The sequence below is a fragment of the Halichoeres trimaculatus genome, unplaced genomic scaffold (assembly GCF_033239565.1).
Source record: "Halichoeres trimaculatus isolate MK-OKI-2021-1 unplaced genomic scaffold, fHalTri1.1 fHalTri1_scaffold_2, whole genome shotgun sequence".
Classification (NCBI taxonomy): Eukaryota; Metazoa; Chordata; class Actinopteri; order Labriformes; family Labridae; genus Halichoeres; species Halichoeres trimaculatus.
The window spans coordinates 326,655-349,457 of record NW_027437180.1 but is presented as its reverse complement, the minus strand read 5'-3'; the positions used below and the strand labels follow the sequence as shown (position 1 = coordinate 349,457).

The window sequence follows — 22,803 nt, the reverse complement described above, 5'->3', positions numbered from 1 at the left end:
TTTGTGGAGAAATGAGAGCTCAGTATTTCCTGCTGACAGTGGCAGAGCTCAGCAACCCGAGCTAACGTCACCTACCTGAGAGAAATGAGTCCTCTGACAATCTGACCTGCGCACTCGGACAGCTGGAAGTGAAGTTTCACTGCCACCAAAGAAATCTTGCTGTCATTTCATTCAGAGCATGAATCCAGGGCTGCTGCTCCCGAGTGTCGAGAGGAACCTTTCATACTGGAACACAATTATCCTGTTTTCACCCTCCTCCTCCTCCTCCGGTCGACTGAGGAGTCGTCTAAAAACGACTCGGCTCAAAGAAACGACTCCTTTAAAAAACCACGGGTTTTTCCTTCCTACCTTCTTTTTTCCTCTTTCTAAATAATTACTTAATCAATAAAAAATGTGTATTTTAACATAATATAATAACTTGTGTTAAATAAGGCAAAGCAAGACAAGGTAAATTTATTTCAAATAAATCACCATTCATACATAGAGCACAAAGAATAGAATAAAAGAGGTATATTTTAACCTCTTGATGCCTGATGTCATTAATTTATGGTGTACCGTGTCAGGCCCTTATGCAGCTGAGATTACTTTTGTATAACTCAAATACCTATTGATTCATAGTCTGCACATACCAAGAATCATATCAAATGCACTATGTGGCAATATATTGGTCAGGAGGTAAAATTATTATGTCCATACTTATCATAAAAGTTATGCATACATATTGTATGTGTTATATTTAAATGACGATCTTCACACAATTTAGCATGTGTAAGAATGCAAAACCACTCGAAAACTTTTTCTTTTTTTTTTCGCCTCCACACAATTATAAATTAATACAGGCAGCAGGGGGTTATATGTGGACTTAAAAGTGGTTGGAGTCAGGCCTGCACTGCTTCAGCTGCTTAATAAAACTTAATTCTGACGAGAAACAATGAGCTAATTAAAAGTTGTAGGCTCTGGGTTTTGCTGAGATGAGTCAAGAGTTGTGACTCACTGACACAAGCTGAACTTCTCATCTCCACTCCTGTCATCCGTGTCTTTCGGCCCCGCCCCTTTTCTTCTGGTCATACCGGACATATTGAGCTCTTGAATTTAAGGAAACAAATTTGCTTCGTGAATTAGAACAAAGACTAAACGTGTGTTTTGTGATCACACGATATGTTTCACAGAAATTAACAAACCAAGTCAAACAGGACAAATTAAGAACAGCGTGCGTGCCTGCCACGTCACTGACGTCATGTCCTTACGAACTCATACGTAATACTTGAAACAGCCAATCAGCTCCAAGTTGTGGATCACCCGGCAGAAACGGAATCTTTTGACACAAAAGATCAGTTAGCTTCGGAGGAGCGAGGTCGCTGGACTGAGTGGAGAGTAAAGATTAATTCCTTCGTGGTCGTGGATTGTAGAAAGTAACGCTTTAGAGCTGACTCCTGGAAAACACAACCGAACGAAACACAAACATTAACGGTTGAAACATCCGGTCAACATGCTGTCCACCGGAGATGTCCAGGGCTGTCTGCGTAAACTGGAAACCCTCCTGAGGGCTATCAAGTACCCGGGAAACGTCGACTACAGCAGGTAAGAGCTCGGGTTCACGGGGTGAACCGCTCTACTCAGGATTCTCAGACTAATGATGACATTTTTATCATTTAGAGATCACACACACACACACACACACACACACACACACACACACACACACACACACACACACACACACACACATACACACAGCTGACACAGAGGGTTTCTGGTATGCTGGCACAGTTTTTGCTATTCCACCCCCCCTCTCTGCATTAACACATATCTGACTTTCTTAAGCTGTCTGCTTTACATAAATGAAGTGGATGTGTTTTATCATTCTTTACAAACCTGTTAATGTAGCTGACATAAAACTAATATTTGGTGGTGTGTTTGTTAATCTGGGACAACAGGTTTAGATTTATTGTTCATGTCATTACTGTGGGCCTTTGCCTAAAATCTGACATAACAGAAAAAAAAGATGAACAACTCTAAACCGAGTGTTTATTGCCCTGCAGGTCCTCTGTATTCCTTCATCACAATCAAGACATGCATATGAGTGATTCTATAATTAGAAGTTCATTTCAAGTCCATGGGGTATACTTATTAATTTTAAATAGGGGGGAGACCGGGTATGGTTGTAACATGGGGAGAGTTGTAACACCACCCGCTCCTCCAGCCAGGGATGAGACAGGAGTCACATGGTCATTTCAATATTTACCCACTTCCACCCTGATCACACACGGTGATTGTCAGGGCTGGCAACAGGAACATGCAGATTCTAGAGAAAGTAAAAACTGATTTTGAGGTAAGGAAGCACATTTTTGACTAGGACTATATTTTGTTAAAAACTTATATTATTCCAGATAAAACCATTTGACTTGCTTCAGAACAAACTGTAGTTCCTAAGGCAAAATGTGATGTATTTTTCCCATGCTGATTTCAATCCACTTTACTAATATAGCTAGTTAAACACTGGCTGACAGGGGTGGGGATGGGTTGTAACATCTTTAAAAAATGTTCAGCCATCCCCTTATGTACAACTCGGAGCATTTTCTTGATTTTAATAATGCCACATAACACCGAGGCAGTGGAAAAGAAAGACTGACAGAGGCGTACCTGCAGATGCTTTCAAAAAGCCTCTGGTAAAGTCTCAAAGAACAGTACGTCAGTCAGATCAGTCGCAAAGGCACATGGGATCTGCCATGTTCCTACAAACCACTGTAGAAGCTGAGGCTCTGGTGATATCCCAGTGTATGTTATTGGACCCTGAGATATCCCAGTTCATGTTACTGGACCCAGTGATATCCCAGTGTATGTTACTGGATCCTGTGATATCCCAGTTCATGTTACTGGACCCTGAGATATCCCAGTTCATGTTACTGGACCCTGTGACATCCCAGTGTATGTTACTGGATCCTGTGATAAAGATAAAAGATAAATAAAGATAAAAAATACTTTATTCATCCCATCATTCGCACATCAGCACATCATTCGTGATATCCCAGTTTATGTTACTGGAGCAGCAGGTTTTCTCTGAGGTGATGGAGGGAATTTTGCACCTCAGAAGAGAGAGAAAAAAGCCACCACTCCAGGGATACAAACAACTGTTAGTGACTTTGATTAAAAATACACACACACACCAAACAGATCATTTCTTAGACCTGTGTGTAGACATGCACCAATCCATCGTCTGGCCTATCGATCAGTGCCAATTTCCTTGATTTTAGGGGACCCGTGGTCAGAGATCAGTGATTGGCCCATCCTTACTTATGAAACTAATCTTATATACCTCGGGGAAGGTCTGACAGCCAGCCATTGTTGCTTTTTGCTCTGAGGCATAAACTCAGAACACTTTATTGGTTGTTTAAGTAAAAACGTAAAGACTGTCGGGTACCTGTAGCTGCTTGAAAGGAAACACACAGCCGGCGTCATAGCAAATGTGACTGTGTCCACAAATTGGCTTCATTTCACCGATTCAGGAACAGACGGGTTATGTTGCAGAGGCTACATACATGTTTTACACAGTCTATGATTTGTGGAAGCTAAGTTCCGAGTGGGACGCCCCCTGAGGTCGGAATTTTTGACTTGGAAGTCGGAGCACCCACACCACCCCTGAGTTCCCTGGAGGAAATTCTGAATTCAGGGTTGCACAGTAACTAAGCTACTGTTATATTCTGTTTTCTTTAGAATTTCTGATTAATGTTTGTGGCAAAAAATCAGCCGTACACATAGTATTATTCCACGTATATGCACAGAAATGCTGCTGTTATGGCACGTTTTTCTGACTTGGCAACTGGAATGGTTAACTTGGAGATGACGTCATTCCCACTCCTGACTTCTCAGTTCCAAGTTCAAATGTAACGCAGCAATACATACAAACAGGAAGTGAGTTATGGTCAGTCACAGAAAGAGACATTGTTCTGGATTGTTCTATTTCAATAAACCTCTTTTTGAAGGGCGTGATCTGATTTTGCTTTTTTTTAATCTTACTGTTACAACTTACCCCAGCATGTGTTACAACCCACCCTGGAGGTGGGGTAGGTTGTGACACAGGACCACAATGTATCTGACGTCACCTGGTGAGCTCTGTGAGATTCTTGCTCAGGTTTGAATTGGTGCCATTTGTAGTAAACAATGTGCGTACTTTGCATTAAAGTTTGAGAACTCTGACTCAAAAATTCAGTGAGTTAGAGATTCTGAAGCAGAACTGTCACAACCATACCCGGTCTCCCTTATTTTTAATTTCAAGCAATGATCAGTTTTACAGTGAATCATTTGGCAGATATTTCACTCCCATTTAATACAAAATGTTAGCAGGTTCCATCATTTATTTAGCAAAAAGTGCTATTCATGTATTGGAATTTATAGTTTTCACGCTATCCGATTTCTCAAATGTCAAGTTTGCTCTTCAAAATTTACCCTAGAATACGTGTTTGTGAACATTATTTCCAGTATTATTTGTCTAAAATAATAATTAAAACGTGAAAAAAAAACTGTTTAAAAACTCTTCAAAAGATTAATTTAAGTAAAATAATGATTGTCTGTACATGGGGCGCATTAACTGTTCATCAACTGTGTTGCCAGCATTTTCTGCTGTCTTACATATATGTTATAAAGGCCAAACTGGGAAAAAATGAGCAGAAAAATGAGCTGATGGAGGTCAGGTGGTGCCATGTTCAAGCTCTGCAGTTAGCACAAGGGACAAAACATGGAGGAAATGTCAACCATCACAAAATGTGATGTTGTAGAGAGGTTTCTGGCTTCTTGTCCTGTTAGCTGTGTTACACATGAATCCTGTGCCATACATTTTGTCTTAACTGTGATAGAACAGATGAAGGACGTTTCTAGGTAGCTTAGTCTGACATAGAAATGTTGAATTACTCTAAATTGAGTGTAATGTGGATTTATGTTGGAAAAAATAGTCACAACTTTTGTCCATAGCACAGTTGACAAGGTAGTGCACCATTTTTTTATTACTCAAAAAATTAATAAATTAGAACTTGAGCTTGTTAATTCATGAATTTAGTACATTCCAGGTATCTACTGTGCAAACAAATAGAATAAAAAGGAAAAAAAGCACATCGTTTTTTTCACTTTTTTGTATGAAATGTCTCCTAATTATAGAATCGCTCATGTCTTTTCCCTCACCTTACATTTTTTAAGTCAACTTCCAACTTCAACACACCCTCCCATTTGATGTCACACTTATTTAGTCATGTGATTTTGGTCACCTTCTGCATTACGTGCTTTTGTTTTTGCCTTGAAAAGCAGACGCACAAAGGTTAGGGGTGAGGTTTGGGATAGGGGTTAGGCTAGGGCTGTTTCCTTAATCTTAACTGGTATATCTTAAGACAAAATCTCCTCCAGGTTTCTCCTTTTCCCCCAAACAAAATCAACTAAATTAGAGTCTTCCTGGGACAGGATGTGTCTCAAACTGCAGACTGATAGGCTCACAGGTTGCTGCACTGTCACACTGTCAGGTGTGTGAGCTTGTGTTAGTTTTTGATATCTGAAACTCTTCCTCTTTTTACTAAAGATCGGTCCTTTTCCTGGGCATTGTGTGATGTCACTCCTCATTTAAATACTATGTAAACCCCTCACACACTCACTGCACACCTGACTCCATTCTGTGACTATACAGATTATGTAATGACACCAAGTGACCACAGGGGGCATCAATCCCCCAGTGAAGTACCATCATATGAACTGCTCCTGCTCAAACAGTCATCCCTAAATGTGAGGAACTTCTTTTTCTTTTCACTGAGTTTGATTTAGTTTTCAGAAACCTCCTCTCATAGGAGTTTATCAGTATGGAAGAAGAAGAACAAACTTTATACAGATGAAAATTCCTACATCTCAGTAGATCAAAGTTGAGTTAAAGCTCATCAGAATGAGGATGGTGTTTCTGTAGACTGGGGTATATTGGTGTAGGGTGTAAGGAGGAACTGGAAATGAACATGGAGATGGAAGAGGAGACAGAGGTCTGTGCTCCTGCCCCTCACCAAGGGTCAGACAGTGAACTATGAAGAAGCCTTTTCTGAAACCACTTTGGTTTCTTTTGGGGTTTGAACTGGATGGTGGCTCTCTGACATGTTGACAGCATGTTCAGGTGTTTAAGCTGTGAACATTTCCATGAACCTGTTTCCTGCAGCCTGTCCAGAGGAGACCCCTCAGCTCTCCTCCCCATCCTGGGCTTCAGCCTCACCTCCTTCTCTCCAGCCTTAGCCAAACAGCTGATGGAGGCAGGGCTAGAGCTGGCAGGGAAGACTGACCTCCGCTTCACAGACACACTCTACAAGGTAACCCACACACTGAGACACACACACACACACACTGAGACACACACACTGAGACACACACACACTAGAATACACACACACACTGAGACACACACACTGAGACACACACACTGAGACACACACTGAGATACACTCACACACTAAGATACACTCACACACACACACACACACTAAGATACACTCACACACACACACACACACTGAGATACACACACACACACACTGAGATACACACACACTGAGATACACACACACACACTCACACACACACACACACACACACACACACACTGAGACACACACACACACTGAGAAACACACACACACTGAGAAACACACACACACACACACACACACACACACACACACACACACACACACTGAGACACACACACACACATATTCACTGAGACACACACACACTGAGACACACACACACACACACTGAGACACACACACACACACTGAGACACACACACACTGAGACAGACACACACACACACACACACACACACAGACACACTGAGACACACACACTTTGTGTTTTTTTTATCATTAACATCATTTTATCAGTCTGTAGTGACCTTTTTCTTCCTCCATGTGTGCGTGTGTGTGTGTGTGTGTGTGTGTGTGTGTGTGTGTGTGTGTGTGTGTGTATATGTGTGTATATGTGTGTACGTGTGTGTGTGTATATGTGTATATCTGTATGTGTGTGTGTGTATATGTGTGCGTGTGTGTGTGTGTGTGTGTGTGTATGTGTGTATGTGTGTGTGTGTATATGTGTATATCTGTATGTGTGTGTGTGTATACGTGTGCGTGTGTGTGTGTGTGTGTGTGTGTGTGTGTGTGTAGCTGCTGAGGGATATCTTCCAATATAAGCCCGTGCTGACCAAGCAGCAGTTCCTGCAGCTGGGTTTCTCTCAGAGGAAGATCTCCATGGTCTGTGACATCATAAACCTGGTTGTGCAGAAACACAGCCAGCTGAAGAAGGTGTGAACTTTACTTTTTAACTATGTCATTTGGGTTTTCATGAACTAAACCCTCTGAACCCTTCTGAAGAAGAAACCTGAGCCTGGTCTTTAAACTCCTGGCTGTCAACATGTTGGTTTATTTCTGCTGAGGAATTTCTGATGCTACTACCCTACTACCCCAAGTGGACTCTGAAGGAACTGCAGTTTGAAGCTGATCCGGATCAGCTGCTTTCGTTCTGCGTTGTGTGTTTGTCCCATATTTAAGATAGAACCACAAAGCTACTGATACAGTCCCCTTTGCATCCTGTGTGATCATAAAGATGACCACATTTAGTCAGCGTAAGTAGCTTTTAGCTCTGTTTATTCAGACCAGTTAGCTTCTCTAAACCCTCAACACAAACCATCAGCAGCTGAAAATACCTGGATGTTCTGTGTTCAGTTCTCATGAACGGTTCTTCACTGTGGACCCAAGTTCTCCTGGGTTCTGACGAGATCATGACAATTACAGAGCAACTAGTTTTCTGGAGCAAAGAGTGACCCTGCTAGCTGGAGACCTTCAGTTGAATGTGCCAGTGATTGTGGGCTGACAGTCACCAGTCAACAGGGTCACACTTTCCACTGTAACACCATCGTTTGTGTCTCAGCCTCGGCTCAGCAGGTCTGACAGTCACTAAGCTCTGGATCTAGGTTTGACTTTGTGAGGGTGTTGTTCTGTAGTTTGATATGTCATTGTACTCAGCAGTACACCTTTAATGTGGTGATCTTTGGATAGATGAAAGAACTTCTCTTTGAGGTCAAGAACTCAGACCTCTCCTTACGCTGTGTGCTGTCCAGAGAGCTTGGAACTGCTCCACCCTGATGAACCTGAACATTTACCACGCAGATGAAGCTGAGGACACATCCCTGCTATTATCTAATGTGTCAGATGTTCATTAAACCATGTTTCTCTCAGAACGTTAGACACAAAGAGAACAGCAGAGCCCATCATTACCAACTCTGCTTCTTTGGTGGTCTACCGAGGACAAGTCCTGTCCTCTTCATGTGTCAGTTAAATATCTGAGGGAACCGGGCAAAAAGTCTTTCTGTTTACATTAGTGTGTGTGTGTGTGTGTGTGTGTGTGTGTGTGTGTGTGTGTGTGTGTGTGTGTGTGTGTGTGTGTGTGTGTGTGTGTGTGTGTGTGTGTGTGTGTGTGTGTGTGTGTGTGTGTGTGTGTGTGTGTGTGTGTGTTATAGCCTAGTGTCAGATGTCTGGCTCCAGAAAAAGGCTCCAGAGGACATGTTCAGCCAGCACTGACTGAAGCTCTCACTGTGAGTATCCTGTAATACACTGTTTGTTTCCACCGAGCATTTCAGTTCAGTTCAGTTCAGTTCAGTTCAGTTTGTCTCAGTACAGCACATATTTTGTTGAGTTTCCTTTGACTAATACTGGAACAGGTCCCGAAATGACCAACCTGTACCGTCCCACTTTTTAGTACCCTCCTGTTGGGCTGCCAGACATACCAATCTGACCTCAGAGGGAGGAGCTAGAAACACTGCAGCGTGTTGATTGGAAAGAATGGTCACTTCCTGTGGGACAGTTACAAACAGCATCAAACTGCAGTCTAAACCAAACTGTGTGGCGTTTTTCTTCTCTGTTGGAATTATTAACGGGGTACACTGTGTCACATTACTATGGCCTTACATCAGACCTGGGCAAACAACAGCCCGCAGGCCACATCCGACCCTTTGTACGTCCCTGTCCAGCCTGTGTGAGGCCAATCGTAAACATAAAACTTGTGCTAGTGCACATGTCTTAATACTTCATCTATCACAGGCACTGTACAAGACACTGGATTGAATTCTCCCTCTCTTTCACTGGCTCAGTCAGTCTCCTCCACCTGAACTCTGCTGTTCTGAAGAGAGAGTGCTGTCCCATACATCTGCCGCACGTATGCACATCACACACCAAAGACAGACAGAACTCCACAACGACAAGCGTTTCACTATTTTAGAGTCAGCCTTCTCACTATAAAATTCACGCTGCTCTAAACTCTCCTTGTTGGAGAGGATGCTACGTTAGAGCAGAGCTACGTTAGTTTAACTCACGACATGTCATGTCAATGCTAAAGAAAGAAAGATAGAAAACAGCTAAGGCTCTGATTAACTTTTCATCAACGAGTGCAGCACAGTTACCTGTCTCTGAGGTGTCCTGTAGCGTCTTTGGATCAAACCAACAAAGAGAGAGGGGGTGGATGGTTTTTGAGTTTTCGATATAACGCCCAAGTACAGGACTTGATTTAACTTAGAAAAATATTAGAGCTCACAGAAGCAAACTTAAAGTGGGGGGACAATCAGGAGAAATCACAAGCCAGGAGACCAGCAGGAGAAAGGGTTTAAAAATAAGAGACTCCCTCCATATTCAGGAGTGTTAGCCTGCCAGCTCTCTCCATCGGTAAAAGTAACGAGTTTATGTATGACACAGATTGACATAGACAAAAACTAAAGACATTTTCTCCGTCATTTTAGGTTATTTTAGAAAGTTTTTTTTAAACTCGCTTAGGAATTTTAGTCATTGTTTTATGTAAAGCCTTGTTTTTATTTTTTATTTCAACAAAAATGTTTTTGTCAACTATAAGAACCCTGATATGTACACACATGCATGTCTGTTAGTATTTGCTTTTATTTAAGAAGCTTTTTAATTGTCTTCTTTAAAAGTTACATACATAGGCGTAGGAATGGGGGGGGGTGTCCCCCCCAATATTTGAGACAGGCGCATTTGTCCCCTCCACCACAGAGGAGGAAAATATGTGATAAATTACTCAGTTGCTTTTACTTTGGAAGCGCAACACAGTGTCGCGTCACTGGGACGCCCCCTCCCTCGTTTGCTCTCCCTCTCTCTCTGCGTGTTGAGAGGCTGGTGACAGCAGCGGGAAGGCAGAAAAGCTGGCTGTCACAAAGTCTCTCTCCGTAGAGAACATGTTAGTTCTAGTGATGGAACAATTAATGATAAGAACCCTGAACCGTCTGTTTTTTCTCACTTGGTTTGGGGCATGTGTGCTTTGTTTGGTTCGTGGTTTTTGTTTCTTCATTTTGCTCAGTTTGGAGGAGCAAGTATGTAGCTCCGGTCATACGCATGCGCAATGCGAGGCAAAGGCGTACAGCATGTGTGCTATTCACATGACGAGCGGAGAAGACAGAGTCAGAGGGTGTACCTGTGGAGTTGTGTTGTTCTGCTGTCTGGGAGCTCTTTAGATTCAGTGTGAGCTCTGATGGCGGCAGTAAGAGGATAAAACCACGGCTGAGTGTTGCCAACTTAGAGAATTTGTCACTACATTTAATGACTTTTCAGATCCTCCTGGTGAGCTTTTTAAAGATGACATTTAATGCAACTTTTCTGGTGTTAAAGTGTGTTTTGATCTCCTCAATGGTCAGCGTGTGTGATTCCCTCCCTCATCTAAAACACAGACAGACAGTCCTCCTCACCCACAGCAGTCTCCTCCTGCTGCTCCAGAGCAAACAACTGCATTCACATGAATGACCAAGTGTGTGTCTCATTATGGTCACTTCTGCCGGTCCCCAGCCCAGATAAAGGAGGAGGGTTGATATTTAGACATTAAAAAAACAAGAATGAACTGAAGAAAGTTTATTTGTAGTTCTAAACAGTGGCGGCTGGCCAATAGAGGGCACTATGGCGCCGCCCCACTGTCATTACCATCAACATTACCTTGAAGATTGAGACATTAAAAAGAAAAAGAAGTAATAAAATATAATGTCCTCTGTTTTAACTATATGTGTGTGTACATATAAATATATATATATATATATATATATATATATATATATATATATATATATATATATATTTATATATATATATATATATATAAAATATAAATTTGCACAATGAATATTATATATTTCATGATGAGTAAAGTTGTTTCATTCATCTGCGTTATCTGGTTGGTCATGGGGCTGAATGCAGCTGGATTTGCATACCACCACCCTCCTGCTATGGAGCCGACGTCACAGCCGTCTGTTAAAGTGCAGTTGATTGACAGGTCGAGCCGTGGGAGTAAGAGACAATCAGGTGGAGACATAAAATGGAGAGAGGAAACATAGATAACACAGTGAAGTCGCTTGTAGTGAACATACAACGTTTAACAGCGCGTCCTCCCTAAGCTAAAAGAAGGTTTTTACTTGTGTAGTGGCTATTTGTGGAAACAAAAAAAAGGGAAGAGAGACTAAAAGATAAACTTGGGGAATTACTTTAACAAACAGCCACGATCCACCTTTCCAGTTGGGTCGTACGCAGGTCAAAACAAAGGCTCCACTCAGAAATCCAATTTGCCTCTTTTACTGAGAAGAAATCCTTTACAAACATTTCATCACGTTTCACCGACCTGGTAAAAACCTGTATCTCCTTCCAGGTGCATAACCCCCAATGACCCACCCCTACCAATATAGGTTTCCCTGGGAGGTCGCTGCCTGGCATCGTGCTCATTGCCCCCTGGTGTTTACAATGAATTTAATGAAATAGCTCCAACAGTATGAAAAAACTAAAACTAAACTAAAACTAAGCCTTGTTGCAAAAATAAAAACTTAATAAAAACTGGAATGCCCGCTTTGAAACTAATTAAAACCAAACTGTAATGGAAAAAAAAGTCAAAACTAACTAATACTAAAGTATAATGAGAACAACAATGTCAAAACTAACTAAAACTACACTATAATGACAAATGCAAAACTATTATAACTTTGGTGGCCCCTGGTAAAAATGAATTGCCCACCCCTGCCTTACACTGTTAGGTAGCTGACACAGCTATCAGCATCCAGCTTACATTCCGCCTACCATAAAGGGTGCGGTTGGCTGTGGTAGGGATGGGTACCTTTCACATTTGAAGCGATAAGGTACCAATGCCCAGTACCGGTACTCAACAGTACCATTTTTTGGTGCTTTTTTGTATTTGTGTGGTAAGAAATATCAATTTGTTTCATGATAAAATAAGATTTTTTTTTTCAATCCAATATCTTCAGTATATAACCTTGCAATGCTGTGTTCATGTCCAGTATGGAAAATTGCCCACTCTTCCACTCCCTCACAGTCACAAGGATGCATTCAGGTACCTAAACATGGAACCTTTTGATTTTTTTATGAATCGGTACCCCATATTTTGCCAGAATTTGGTGAGTACCCATAAAAGTACCCATGTTGGTACCCATCCCCAGGATGTGGAAACATAAACAGGATCAGACTTTACTGATCCAACCTCTACCAAGCTGTACTGATCCAAACCAGACCACTTGGTGGAAACAGGCTCATGACATCTTTAGAACAGGGACCAGAGGAGGATGACTGAATGACTGTTAGCAGGAAGGAGCTGAGTCAGACAGGTGAGCTGTTTTCGACAGGTGAGCTGATTTAGACAGGGTAGGTGAGTCAGACAGGTGAGCTGAGTCAGACAGGTGAGCTGAGTCAGACAGGTGAATGATGATGGTAATCTTTATTCCTGGTAGTTTCACATGGCTGTGTGATTTTCTGACTTTTAGGTGTCTGATCGGCCCGTCGTCATCACTCACACAGATTGTCACTCCACTTTTCACCTGAACTCCCCCGTTATGGACCCTTTGTCCTCCAGTTCTCCTGGAAACGGGACCACAGAGCCAGTAGGAGACAAGGGGGAGGTGCCTCTCTATGTAAGCATTCTTTCATTATGTCTGGTAAAACGTATATTTCTTCAGAAGATTGAAAGCTCATAGACTTCAAACTCTGGAAACAGTGTTACCTGGTGGTTGGTAGAAGTACTGCAGTCCTTTAACAAAACTCTCTTTCTGAGAGGAGATGGATCAAGTTCCTCTTTAAAGTGGTTTGTAAACTCTTCTGAGGTTTGCCTCTTCAGGAGTTTGGAGTTTGAGCCTGAAACAATTAAAGTACCACCTCAAACCTCTGCGGAGGAGAGCTGCGCTCAGTCACATTAAAGAAGTCATCCATCGTCTTGTTTCTCAGTCTGCAGAAGTCAATGGAAGGCTCTCAGCTCTGGAAAACCAGCTGCAGGGTCTTCAGGCTGGACTGGACAGGTTCAGAGTCTTGGAAAAACGCCTGGAGGACCTGGAGAGGAAGGCTCACACAGTGAAGGTTCAGCATACATCTTTAACTTCCACAGTTCTTGATCATTTTCATTTTCGTTCAAACTAAAGAAAAGAGACATTTGTTAATCTGACAGAGAGGATCAGACATGGTGATTGTTTCAAGAGAAAGCTGGGAAGACCTGAGGAGCAGGGTCCTTCTTCTGGAAACCAGATTGGAACTGGGAGAAATACAGGTACACACACAGAAACAAACACAGAAACATGCAGGTATGCACACAGGTACACACACAGAAACAAACACAGAAACATGCAGGTATGCACACAGGTACACACACAGAAACAAACACAGAAACATGCAGGTATGCACACAGGTACACACACAGAAACAAACAGAAACATGCAGGTATGCACACAGGTACACACACAGAAACAAACACAGAAACATGCAGGTATGCACACAGGTACACACACAGAAACAAACACAGAAACATGCAGGTATGCACACAGGTACACACACAGAAACAAACACAGAAACATGCAGGTATGCACACAGGTACACACACAGAAACAAACACAGAAACATGCAGGTATGCACACAGGTACACACACAGAAACAAACACAGAAACATGCAGGTATGCCCACAGGTACACACACAGAAACAAACACAGAAACATGCAGGTATGCCCACAGGTACACACACAGGTCACCCAGAAACAAACACAGAAACATGCAGGTATACACACAGTGACACACACAGGTACACACACAGAAACAAACACAGAAACATGCAGGTATGCACACAGGTACACAAACAGAAACAAACACAGAAACATGCAGGTATGCCCACAGGTACACACACAGAAACAAACACAGAAACATGCAGGTATGCACACAGGTACACAAACAGAAACAAACAGAAATATGCAGGTATGCCCACAGGTACACACACAGGTACACACACAGAAACAAACAGAAACATGCAGGTATGCACACAGGTACACAAACAGAAACAAACACAGAAACATGCAGGTATACACACAGTGACACACACAGAAACAAACACAGAAACATGCAGGTATGCACACAGGTACACACACAGGTCACCCAGAAACAAACACAGAAACATGCAGGTATGCACACAGGAACACAAACAGAAACAAACACAGAAACATGCAGGTATACACACAGGTACACACACAGAAACAAACAGAAACATGCAGGTATGCACACAGGTACACACACAGAAACAAACACAGAAACATGCAGGTATACACACAGTGACACACACAGGTATGCACACACAGTAACAAACACAGAAACATGCAGGTACACACACAGAAACAAACACAGAAACATGCAGGTACACACACAGTGACACACACAGGTACACACACAGAAACAAACACAGAAACATGCAGGTATGCACACACAGTATCAAACACAGAAACATGCCGGTACACACACAGTGACTCACACAGGTACACACAGTAACAAACACAGAAACACGTAGGTGGGATGGATTATTTCAGCAAAGCAGAAGTGCTCACTATCACACTTTTAGACAGATTTGTGAACAATGTTTGAGAGAAATGGTAATATTGTTCATCTGGAATGAATTTTAGATCTTTAAGTCCATTTCATGAAAAATGGGAGTAAAAACAAAAGTGTTTAAAAGTGTTTGTGTTTATATTTTTGGTGGGTGTTTATCATGATATTGTTATTTCTCCTCTGCATCACGATATAAATGTTGAATCCAACCCTTTGATGCATTAAATGACATCAGTATAATGATTCAAGCAGACCTTACAGTTGGATTTTTAAAATGTAAACGCAAAAAGGGGAAAATCACAACAACAACAGCTTAAGTTAAGCTACAGACAGGTACACACACAGGTTCACACACAGGTACCACATGTTAAAGAAAACAGGTGTGAGTTAGCTTTCAGGCTGTCTGAACTCCACCAGTTGCCATGACTGTAAGCTGTCAAACCCCAGGGAACCTAAATGTCTCTGATCTTCAGAGGAGTCCTGGGGCTTTGGCTGTCTGTGGCTGCATGTTTTAGATGATCACTTCAAAGCTTTTATGTACCTGTTTGATTTTCATTCTGTATTGTGACGTATGTATGAGAATCTCACTTGGACAAACATGTCAAAGAACACATGGATTGGGTCTGTACTGAACCACCGAGGAATCTGAACATACCTTGCCGGTCTCCCTGTCTGAGTCTGGCTCCATGAGCAGGGTTAGGAGACTGGTGGTGTGATTGTGGCTCTGACAGTATTCAGACTTTTCTTTCATTAAACGTGTTTCCACTTTTCTCTCCTCTCTTTCAGCTCAGCGTCCAGCCGCCGTGGCCTCTACCCTTGTCTTCCTCCACCATGACTGATTCCTCAGAGGTGAGCGGATGGTCTGGAGTCTGACTCATCTGTCACTGTAAACAAAACATAGCTTCATATTAACTGGGCTCAGTATTTTCATGGATGTTATAAATGAGTACTATTTAACTGTGTTTCAATCCATTTAGAGGACCCCCTACAGTGTCTGTGAGTGTTCAGCAGTTAACACAAGAATGTGAAACATTCAAATATACAAACTTTTGATAAGCCTCTTCTAGAAACATGTTCTGTTGTCCAACACATCCCATTCACCAGAAAAATGATGACGTGTCGGTTCAAAGATGATCAAATATGATTATATACACCCACTGGCCACTTCGTCAGGTCCACCTCGCCAGTCCCATGTTGGACCCCCTTTTCCCATCAGAGCTGTCTTAATTGTTGGAGACATAGATTCAACAAGCTGCTGGAAACTTCCACAGAGATGTTGCTCAGTGTTGTCCATGATGTGAATCTCCCGTTCCTCCACATCTCAAAGGAGCTCTACTGAACTGAGATCTGGGGACTGTGGAGGTCCAGGGAACTTATCATCATGTTGAAGAAAGCTGTTTAAGATGATCTGAGCTTTGTGGCATGGAGCGTTATCCTGCTGGAAGTCTCCATCAGAAGATACACTGTGCTCATAAAGGGATGGACATGGTCAGCAACAATACTCAGGTAGTCTGTGGACTTAAGATCAGGCTCTGGTGGGACTAAAGGGTCCAAAATGAGCCAAGAAAATCTCCCCCACACCAGCAGCAGCAGCAGCAGCTGAAGCACTGGTTCAAAGCAGGATGGATCCATGCTTTCATGATGTTTCCTCCAAACCCTGAGCTGACCATCTGGATGTGGAGCAAAAATCCAGACTTATCAGACCAGGGGGACAGTTTTCAGTCCTCTGTGGTCCAGTTCTGGTGAGCCCATGTGGATTGTAGCCTCAGTTTCCTGTTCTTAGCTGACAGGAGGGTCATGCGGTGTGGTCTTCTGCTTGGCCGTCTGCTTGGGGTTGGGCGTTGTTGTGGGTCAGAGATGGTTCTACTGCAGACCTGACCCTTTCTATCAGCTCCAACCAGTCTGTCCATCCTCCTCTGACCTCTGGCATCGACAGGCATTTAGTCCCAGAGACCTCTTGATATTTGCTCTGTTTAGGTCCATTCTCTGTAAACCCTAGGGATAGTTGTGCACTGTTAAAAAAATGTAATTTTACAGGAAATGGTCTGTTATTTTCAACAGATTATTCCTGTTTTTTCTTTAAAACAACAAAATGCTGGTAAATTTGAAGATATTTTCTGTAATTTTAACTGTAAAAAAATCTCAATTTTAGGGTTAATAACCCTTAATTTTCAGAGTTTTTTTTCTTCTATTTTTCGAAAATAATTTTAAAAACTGGAAAATTACAGAAATTATCAGTAAAATAACATCAGGTATGTTTTTTTAGGTATTATGCCGATAATAGCATATAGCACCGTGTTCCCTCCTCACTCATGGTTCCAATTAACTGTTAAAAAAACAAAACTGTAAAAAAAAAAACTGTAAGATCACTGGCAGCAAAGTTTCCACATGGATACTGTGAAATTACAGTCAAACACTGTAAAAATGCATAACTACACAAAATAACTGTAAAAATACAGGACTACACTATTAAAAAAATTAACAAACTAAAAGAAAATCGGTAAAAGCACTGGCAGCAAAGTTTCCAGACAGTTACTTTAAAATTACAGTCAAATGCTGTAACACAGATCTATGTGAAACAACTGTAAAAATGTAGGAATGAATTGTTCTATGATCACTAACAGATTTTAAAAACCAGAAACCTCCAAACAGAACACACTGCCCTTCAACTGGAAACACTTTCCTCTTATGTGTCACAGGTCACGTTGTTCTCTGTTTGTTTGTGTCCTAAATGTCACACTTTTCCTGTTATTTTACAGCAAAGTCATTTTTATTGTAAAAGTGCTTGTAACCATGAGTGAGGACACTGTGTGGATATGAGACCCTGCTGGACAGGGGGCATGTCCATGCAAACTGGCTATCTGTGCCCCATGGGGCATGCTGGCTGTCTGTGCCCCCGGGGGCTCAGCATGTCTGTGATCCACAGTGGGAACTGGAGGCGCAGACCAGCTGTCTGTGCTCCACAAGGGCAGACAGGCTGTCTGTGCACCATGGGGCAGACTGGCTGTCTGTGCTCCACTGGATGAACCGGCTGTCTGTACCTCAGGAGCGCAGACCAGCTGTCTGTGCTCCATGGGGCGGACTGGCTGTCTATGTTCCATGGCGCGGACCATGTATCCACTGATTTTTAAAGTGTGTTATGTGTTAACAAACAAAATGTGTTTATGGTCTTTGCCATGTTGGTCATTTTTTTAATGACAGTGTATTAAAAATAACACAGCTTGTCCATGCAGTATTGCACAGGCAGCCTGTTCACCCAGTGCAATACTTTAATGTTCAGCAGAGACTTATATCCACTGTGTTCCCTTCTTACTCACAGTAACAAAACGCCATCACAACAAAAAGTATTTTGCTGTGAAATCACAGTATTTTTCTGCAGAATTCTTTGCATTGTCACTACTTGAAGGTGTTTGACCATAATAATTTAGGAATGATCTTTTGAATAATGCTAATTTTCTATGAAACTACATATATACTGTAAATCTGCTGACATTTATCTTAAGTTTTATGTACAGTTTGTTTTTATACATTATTAATTTGTTATTGTACATGGCAAAACTAGAATTTTAACAGGAAATTGATGTTGATTGATTTTACTGTTTCCTGAAATAAATAACATATACCATGAAATTACAGAGATTAACTTGAAAGGAATCTGATTTGAATGTGCTTTGACTGAGTTGTTTTTTTTTTACAGCGTAACGGACATTTATAAACTATGAAATACTGTATTTTAATTACTTTTGACTGTCCTAGTCCAATCTAGTCCTGTATTTTTACAGTTATTTCACGTAGCTCTGTGTCACAGTGTTTGAACCATGATTTTATGGTATCTGTCTGGAAACTTTGTTGCCGGCGTTTTTAGCATTGTGACAGATTTTGTTTGTTTGTTTTGTTTGTTTAAAATCCGAGTAGATTAGTGGTTTGTCAGATACTCAGAGCAACAACCAGGCCACATTCAGAGTCTCTTAAATCTCATTTCTTCTCCATCTGATGTTCACTTTGAGCTTTAGCATGGTGTCTTCACCAGGTCTAAATGACTAAATGCTGCAGAGCTGCTGCCCTGTGATTGGCTGATTAGGTGTTCTCATTAAGGAGCAGTTGAACAGGTAAAAGTGTCCAGTGAGTGCAGATACAGTGAGTTAAATCTTATTTGGGCTAAAAAAAGCCCAACATCCATTCAAACAGTAAACAGTCCGTTATAATAACTGTTTCCATACATTTCTATGAAGCCCTCGTTAGTAGTCAGAGCAGAAACAGACACAAAGGGACGAAAAGAGGTCAAGGAAATGAGTGGCTTCTCAGCAGCACAGGGGAATAAAGGATTTTTGAAATCTGACATATGTCTCATGTCTATTTTATCATGTCTCATTCACTTATTCATCAACTATTCATAACTATACTAGTGTTAATTTTATCATCCGTCTCATGTGTTTATCTCATAATCTGTTTAATTTCATCATGAGCCTCACGTGTTTATCATCTGTCTCATGTTGATTTTATCATCTTTCTCATGTGTTCATTTCGTCATCTGTTTATTTTATCGTCTGTTTAATGTGTTTATCATCTGACTCGTGTTTATGTTATCATCTGTCTCATGTGTTCATTTCGTTATCTGTTTATTTTATCATTTGTCTCATGTTTATTTTCTTATTTGTCTCGTGTTTGTAATCATCTGTGTTTATTTTATCAACTGTCTCATGTGTTAATTTCATCATCTGTTTATTTTATCATCTGTCTCGTATTTATCTCATCATCTGTGTTTATTTTATCATCTGTCTCATGTGTTTATCATCTGTCTCGTGTTAATTTTATCATCTTTCTCATGTGTTCATTTCGTCATCTGTTTATTTTATCGTCTGTTTAATGTGTTAATCATCTGTCTCGTGTTTATGTTATCATCTGTCTCATGTGTTCATTTCGTCATCTGTTTATTTTATCATCTGTCTCGTATTTATCTGATCATCTGTGTTTATTTTATCATTTGTCTCATGTGTTTATCATCTGTCTCGTGTTAATTTTATCATCTTTTTCATGTGTTCATTTCGTCATCTGTTTATTTGATCGTCTGTCTCGTATTTATCTCATCATCTGTGTTTATTTTATCATCTGTCTCATGTGTTTATCATCTGTCTCATGTGTTTATTTTATCATCTGTCTCATGTGTTTATTTCGCCATCTGTTTATTTATCATTTGTCTCATGTGTTTATTTTTTTATTTGTCTTAAGTGTTTATGTCATCATCTGTGTTTATTTTATCATCTGTCTCATGTGTTAATTTTATCATCTGTTTATTTTATCATGTGTCTCACGTGTTTATCTCATCATCTGTGTTTATTTTATCATCTGTCTCATGTGTTTATCATCTGACTTGTGTTTATCACATCTGTGTTTATTTTGTCATCTGTTTCATGTGTTTATTTCGTCATCTGTTCATTTTATCATTTGTCTAATGTGTTTATGTCATCATCTGTGTTTATTTTATCATCTGTCTCATGTGTTTATTTTATCATTTGTCTTGTGTTTATTTTCATCCGTCTCATGTTTTTACTTTATCATTTGTCTCGTGGTCATTTTATCATCTTTCTCATATTTTTATTTCATCATCCATCTCGTGTTAATTTCGTCATCTGTTTATTTTGTCATTTGTCTCTTGTTTATTTTATCATTTGTCTCGTGTTTATTTTATCATTTGTCTCGTGTTTATTTTATCATTTGTCTCGTGTTTATTTTATCATTTGTCTTTAATTATTTTATCATTTGTCTTGTGTTTATTTTATCATTTGTCTCGTGTTTATTTTATCATTTGTCTTGTGTTTTTTCTATCATTTGTCTCTTGTTTATTTTATCATTTGTCTTGTGTTTTTTCTATCATTTGTCTCTTGTTTATTTTATCATCTGTCTCATATTTTTACTCTTTCAGGAGGATCTGAAAGAGAGGCTGGAGAGAATCACCAACATGTAAGCCCATCTTTTTTTAGCACAGTTTATTTTCCTCTTTACAAACCTTTAGGATGAACAAAGATTGATTTTACCTTTGTCTGTGTTCCTGTCTTCTTAGTAAGATGATAGTTTAACTGAGGATAAAACTCTTTGTTATGATGAGCTGCACACTGTAGCTTCCATAGCAGATCAGCCTCTCTTATTTTTTCAGATGATGATGATTCATGGAGACATTATCTGGTAACATTACTGTCATGGTTCATATTTCTGCTGAATTTAACACCAGCCTTCCTCCACACACCTCTTTACACCCCTAACCTTTTTGACCTGAATAGAGATCAGACCTGTGGGCTAGATTTGTTAAAATGTCTGTGCAGGAGAGCGCTGCAGTTTTATCAGCCAGATCTGATGTTTTTTAGGAAGAAACTAAATGAAATGACTCACAAGCTTTGTTTGTATGGTAGTTACACACACACACACACACACACACACACACACACACACACACACACACACACACACACACACTCACTGCTGGTACTGTTTGTGTGTCTAAACTATGCAGGTTGAAGAGTACCTCCAGTCTGCTGAAGAACATTGAAAATACATCAACAAATTCATCCCAATATGTTACCCCTCATCTGGTCTCAGAACGCAGTTTAGCATCCTCTGTTTCTGTCCCGTTATGACTTTTTTTTAAGAAAACAAACTTCTCTGCTCCTTTTGAATCTGTGTTCAATGATCTCTTTTCAAAATGAGAAACAGATCGTAAAATAATCTGTTCCTCTGAGGTCTAGTGGTTTTAATGAAAAGGTGTGTATAAGCTGGAGCTCTCTAAAATAAATCACTCTGTTCTCTAACTAAATGACGTTGTTTGTCTCTGTATTTGATATGAACATGATCCTTTGCTCTCCTGTTTCTTCCAGTGGTCCACTCAAGGGCGCTGCTGTAGATATGAAAGACTAAATCTACCCTAGCTAAAGCCAATTGGTTTTCCTAACCTGGTAATCATGAACTAATTTAAACACTTATTTTCATTTCAGTCAACACTGTGTTGATCTGTGCTGACCTATTTGATCTATGTTAACCCCCCCCCCCACACACACACACACACACACACACACACACACACACACACACACACACACACACACACACACACACACACACACACACTGGTTATCCTCAGAAATAAGTTCAAGCACATTCTATCCCCCTGTTGACACTGTGGCTATAATACTAACCACTCAGTACATCTACGTGCACACAGTGGACTCGGGTGTCAGGTCCTTCATGTTATTTGAACTTGTCATTCCCTTTCCTCCTACTGAGTCCTGGAATGACTTAACAAGAGTCGGCTCAACATGAGTTTACCTGTCAAGATTGTGATTATTCCCTGCCTTGTTTTATTTTTTCTTTATTTTAGTTTTTCTTCTACATATTGGTTTCTGTTTTTTTTTGGTGATTCCAGTGTTTGTCTTGTTTTAAGGGACATAGATTTTGTGTAAACGCTGTCTTTATGTATGTTTTAATTTAGACACTACTGATGCAATCACATGTCTGTAAATTGTATATTTGATTAATTAAAAACTAGGCTTCATTTTTACTTAACTGATGTCGCCCCTTGATTTCACTGCGCAAGAGCATCGTGACCACGCGGAAAAACACAAGCCCACGCATAGACATTATATACGACATAGACGCCTCATTGGCTGGCGCTGCCTATTGGAGCTGACAAAGGTACTGGCCGCCATCTTGGGTGGGTCTCGCACGCGGCCCCAGTGCGTTTATTATACTGAGAAAGGTGTAGAATGCACAACTATTATGAGCATAACTCAACATTTTTTTTTCCTGATTTTCACACGGATTCATTTGTTACAAACAACTGAGATGTATCACTAATACAGGACGCGGTCACATATTTAAATACATTATTTCAAATTAAAAT

General features: G+C 40.7%; 2 protein-coding genes across 4 annotated transcripts in view; one reads left to right on the top strand and one right to left on the bottom strand.

Moving 5' to 3' along the window:
* fbxo8 (F-box protein 8) overlaps positions 1-279 on the bottom strand; it is a 29,902-nt gene extending 29,623 nt beyond the window's left edge. For 2 of the 3 annotated variants that reach the window (XR_012597521.1, XM_074663706.1), the window contains exon 1: positions 76-279. The gene's annotated coding sequence lies outside the window, so the exon portion shown is untranslated. The remainder of the gene's footprint in view (positions 1-75) is intronic. The other variant, XM_074663713.1, reaches the window with a different exon arrangement.
* A 1,014-nt stretch (positions 280-1,293) lies between these two features.
* Positions 1,294-21,693, top strand: cep44 (centrosomal protein 44). Its single transcript, XM_074698929.1, has 10 exons — positions 1,294-1,581; positions 6,179-6,326; positions 7,179-7,316; positions 8,531-8,605; positions 12,824-12,970; positions 13,281-13,409; positions 13,498-13,596; positions 15,699-15,761; positions 20,836-20,873; positions 21,421-21,693. Exons 1-10 carry the CDS (start codon positions 1,490-1,492, stop codon positions 21,542-21,544), a joined length of 1,053 nt encoding a protein of 350 aa, XP_074555030.1. The 5' UTR covers positions 1,294-1,489; the 3' UTR covers positions 21,545-21,693.
* The last annotated feature ends 1,110 nt before the right edge of the window (positions 21,694-22,803 follow it).

Bases quoted from the DNA above. Each gene is read 5' to 3' on its own strand.
- cep44 (XM_074698929.1), top strand. From the start codon at position 1,490: ATGCTGTCCACCGGAGATGTCCAGGGCTGTCTGCGTAAACTGGAAACC. The intron at 6,327-7,178 runs GTAACCCACACA...GTGTGTGTGTAG, and splicing joins TCACAGACACACTCTACAAG to CTGCTGAGGGATATCTTCCA. The intron at 7,317-8,530 runs GTGTGAACTTTA...TGTGTGTTATAG, and splicing joins AACACAGCCAGCTGAAGAAG to CCTAGTGTCAGATGTCTGGC.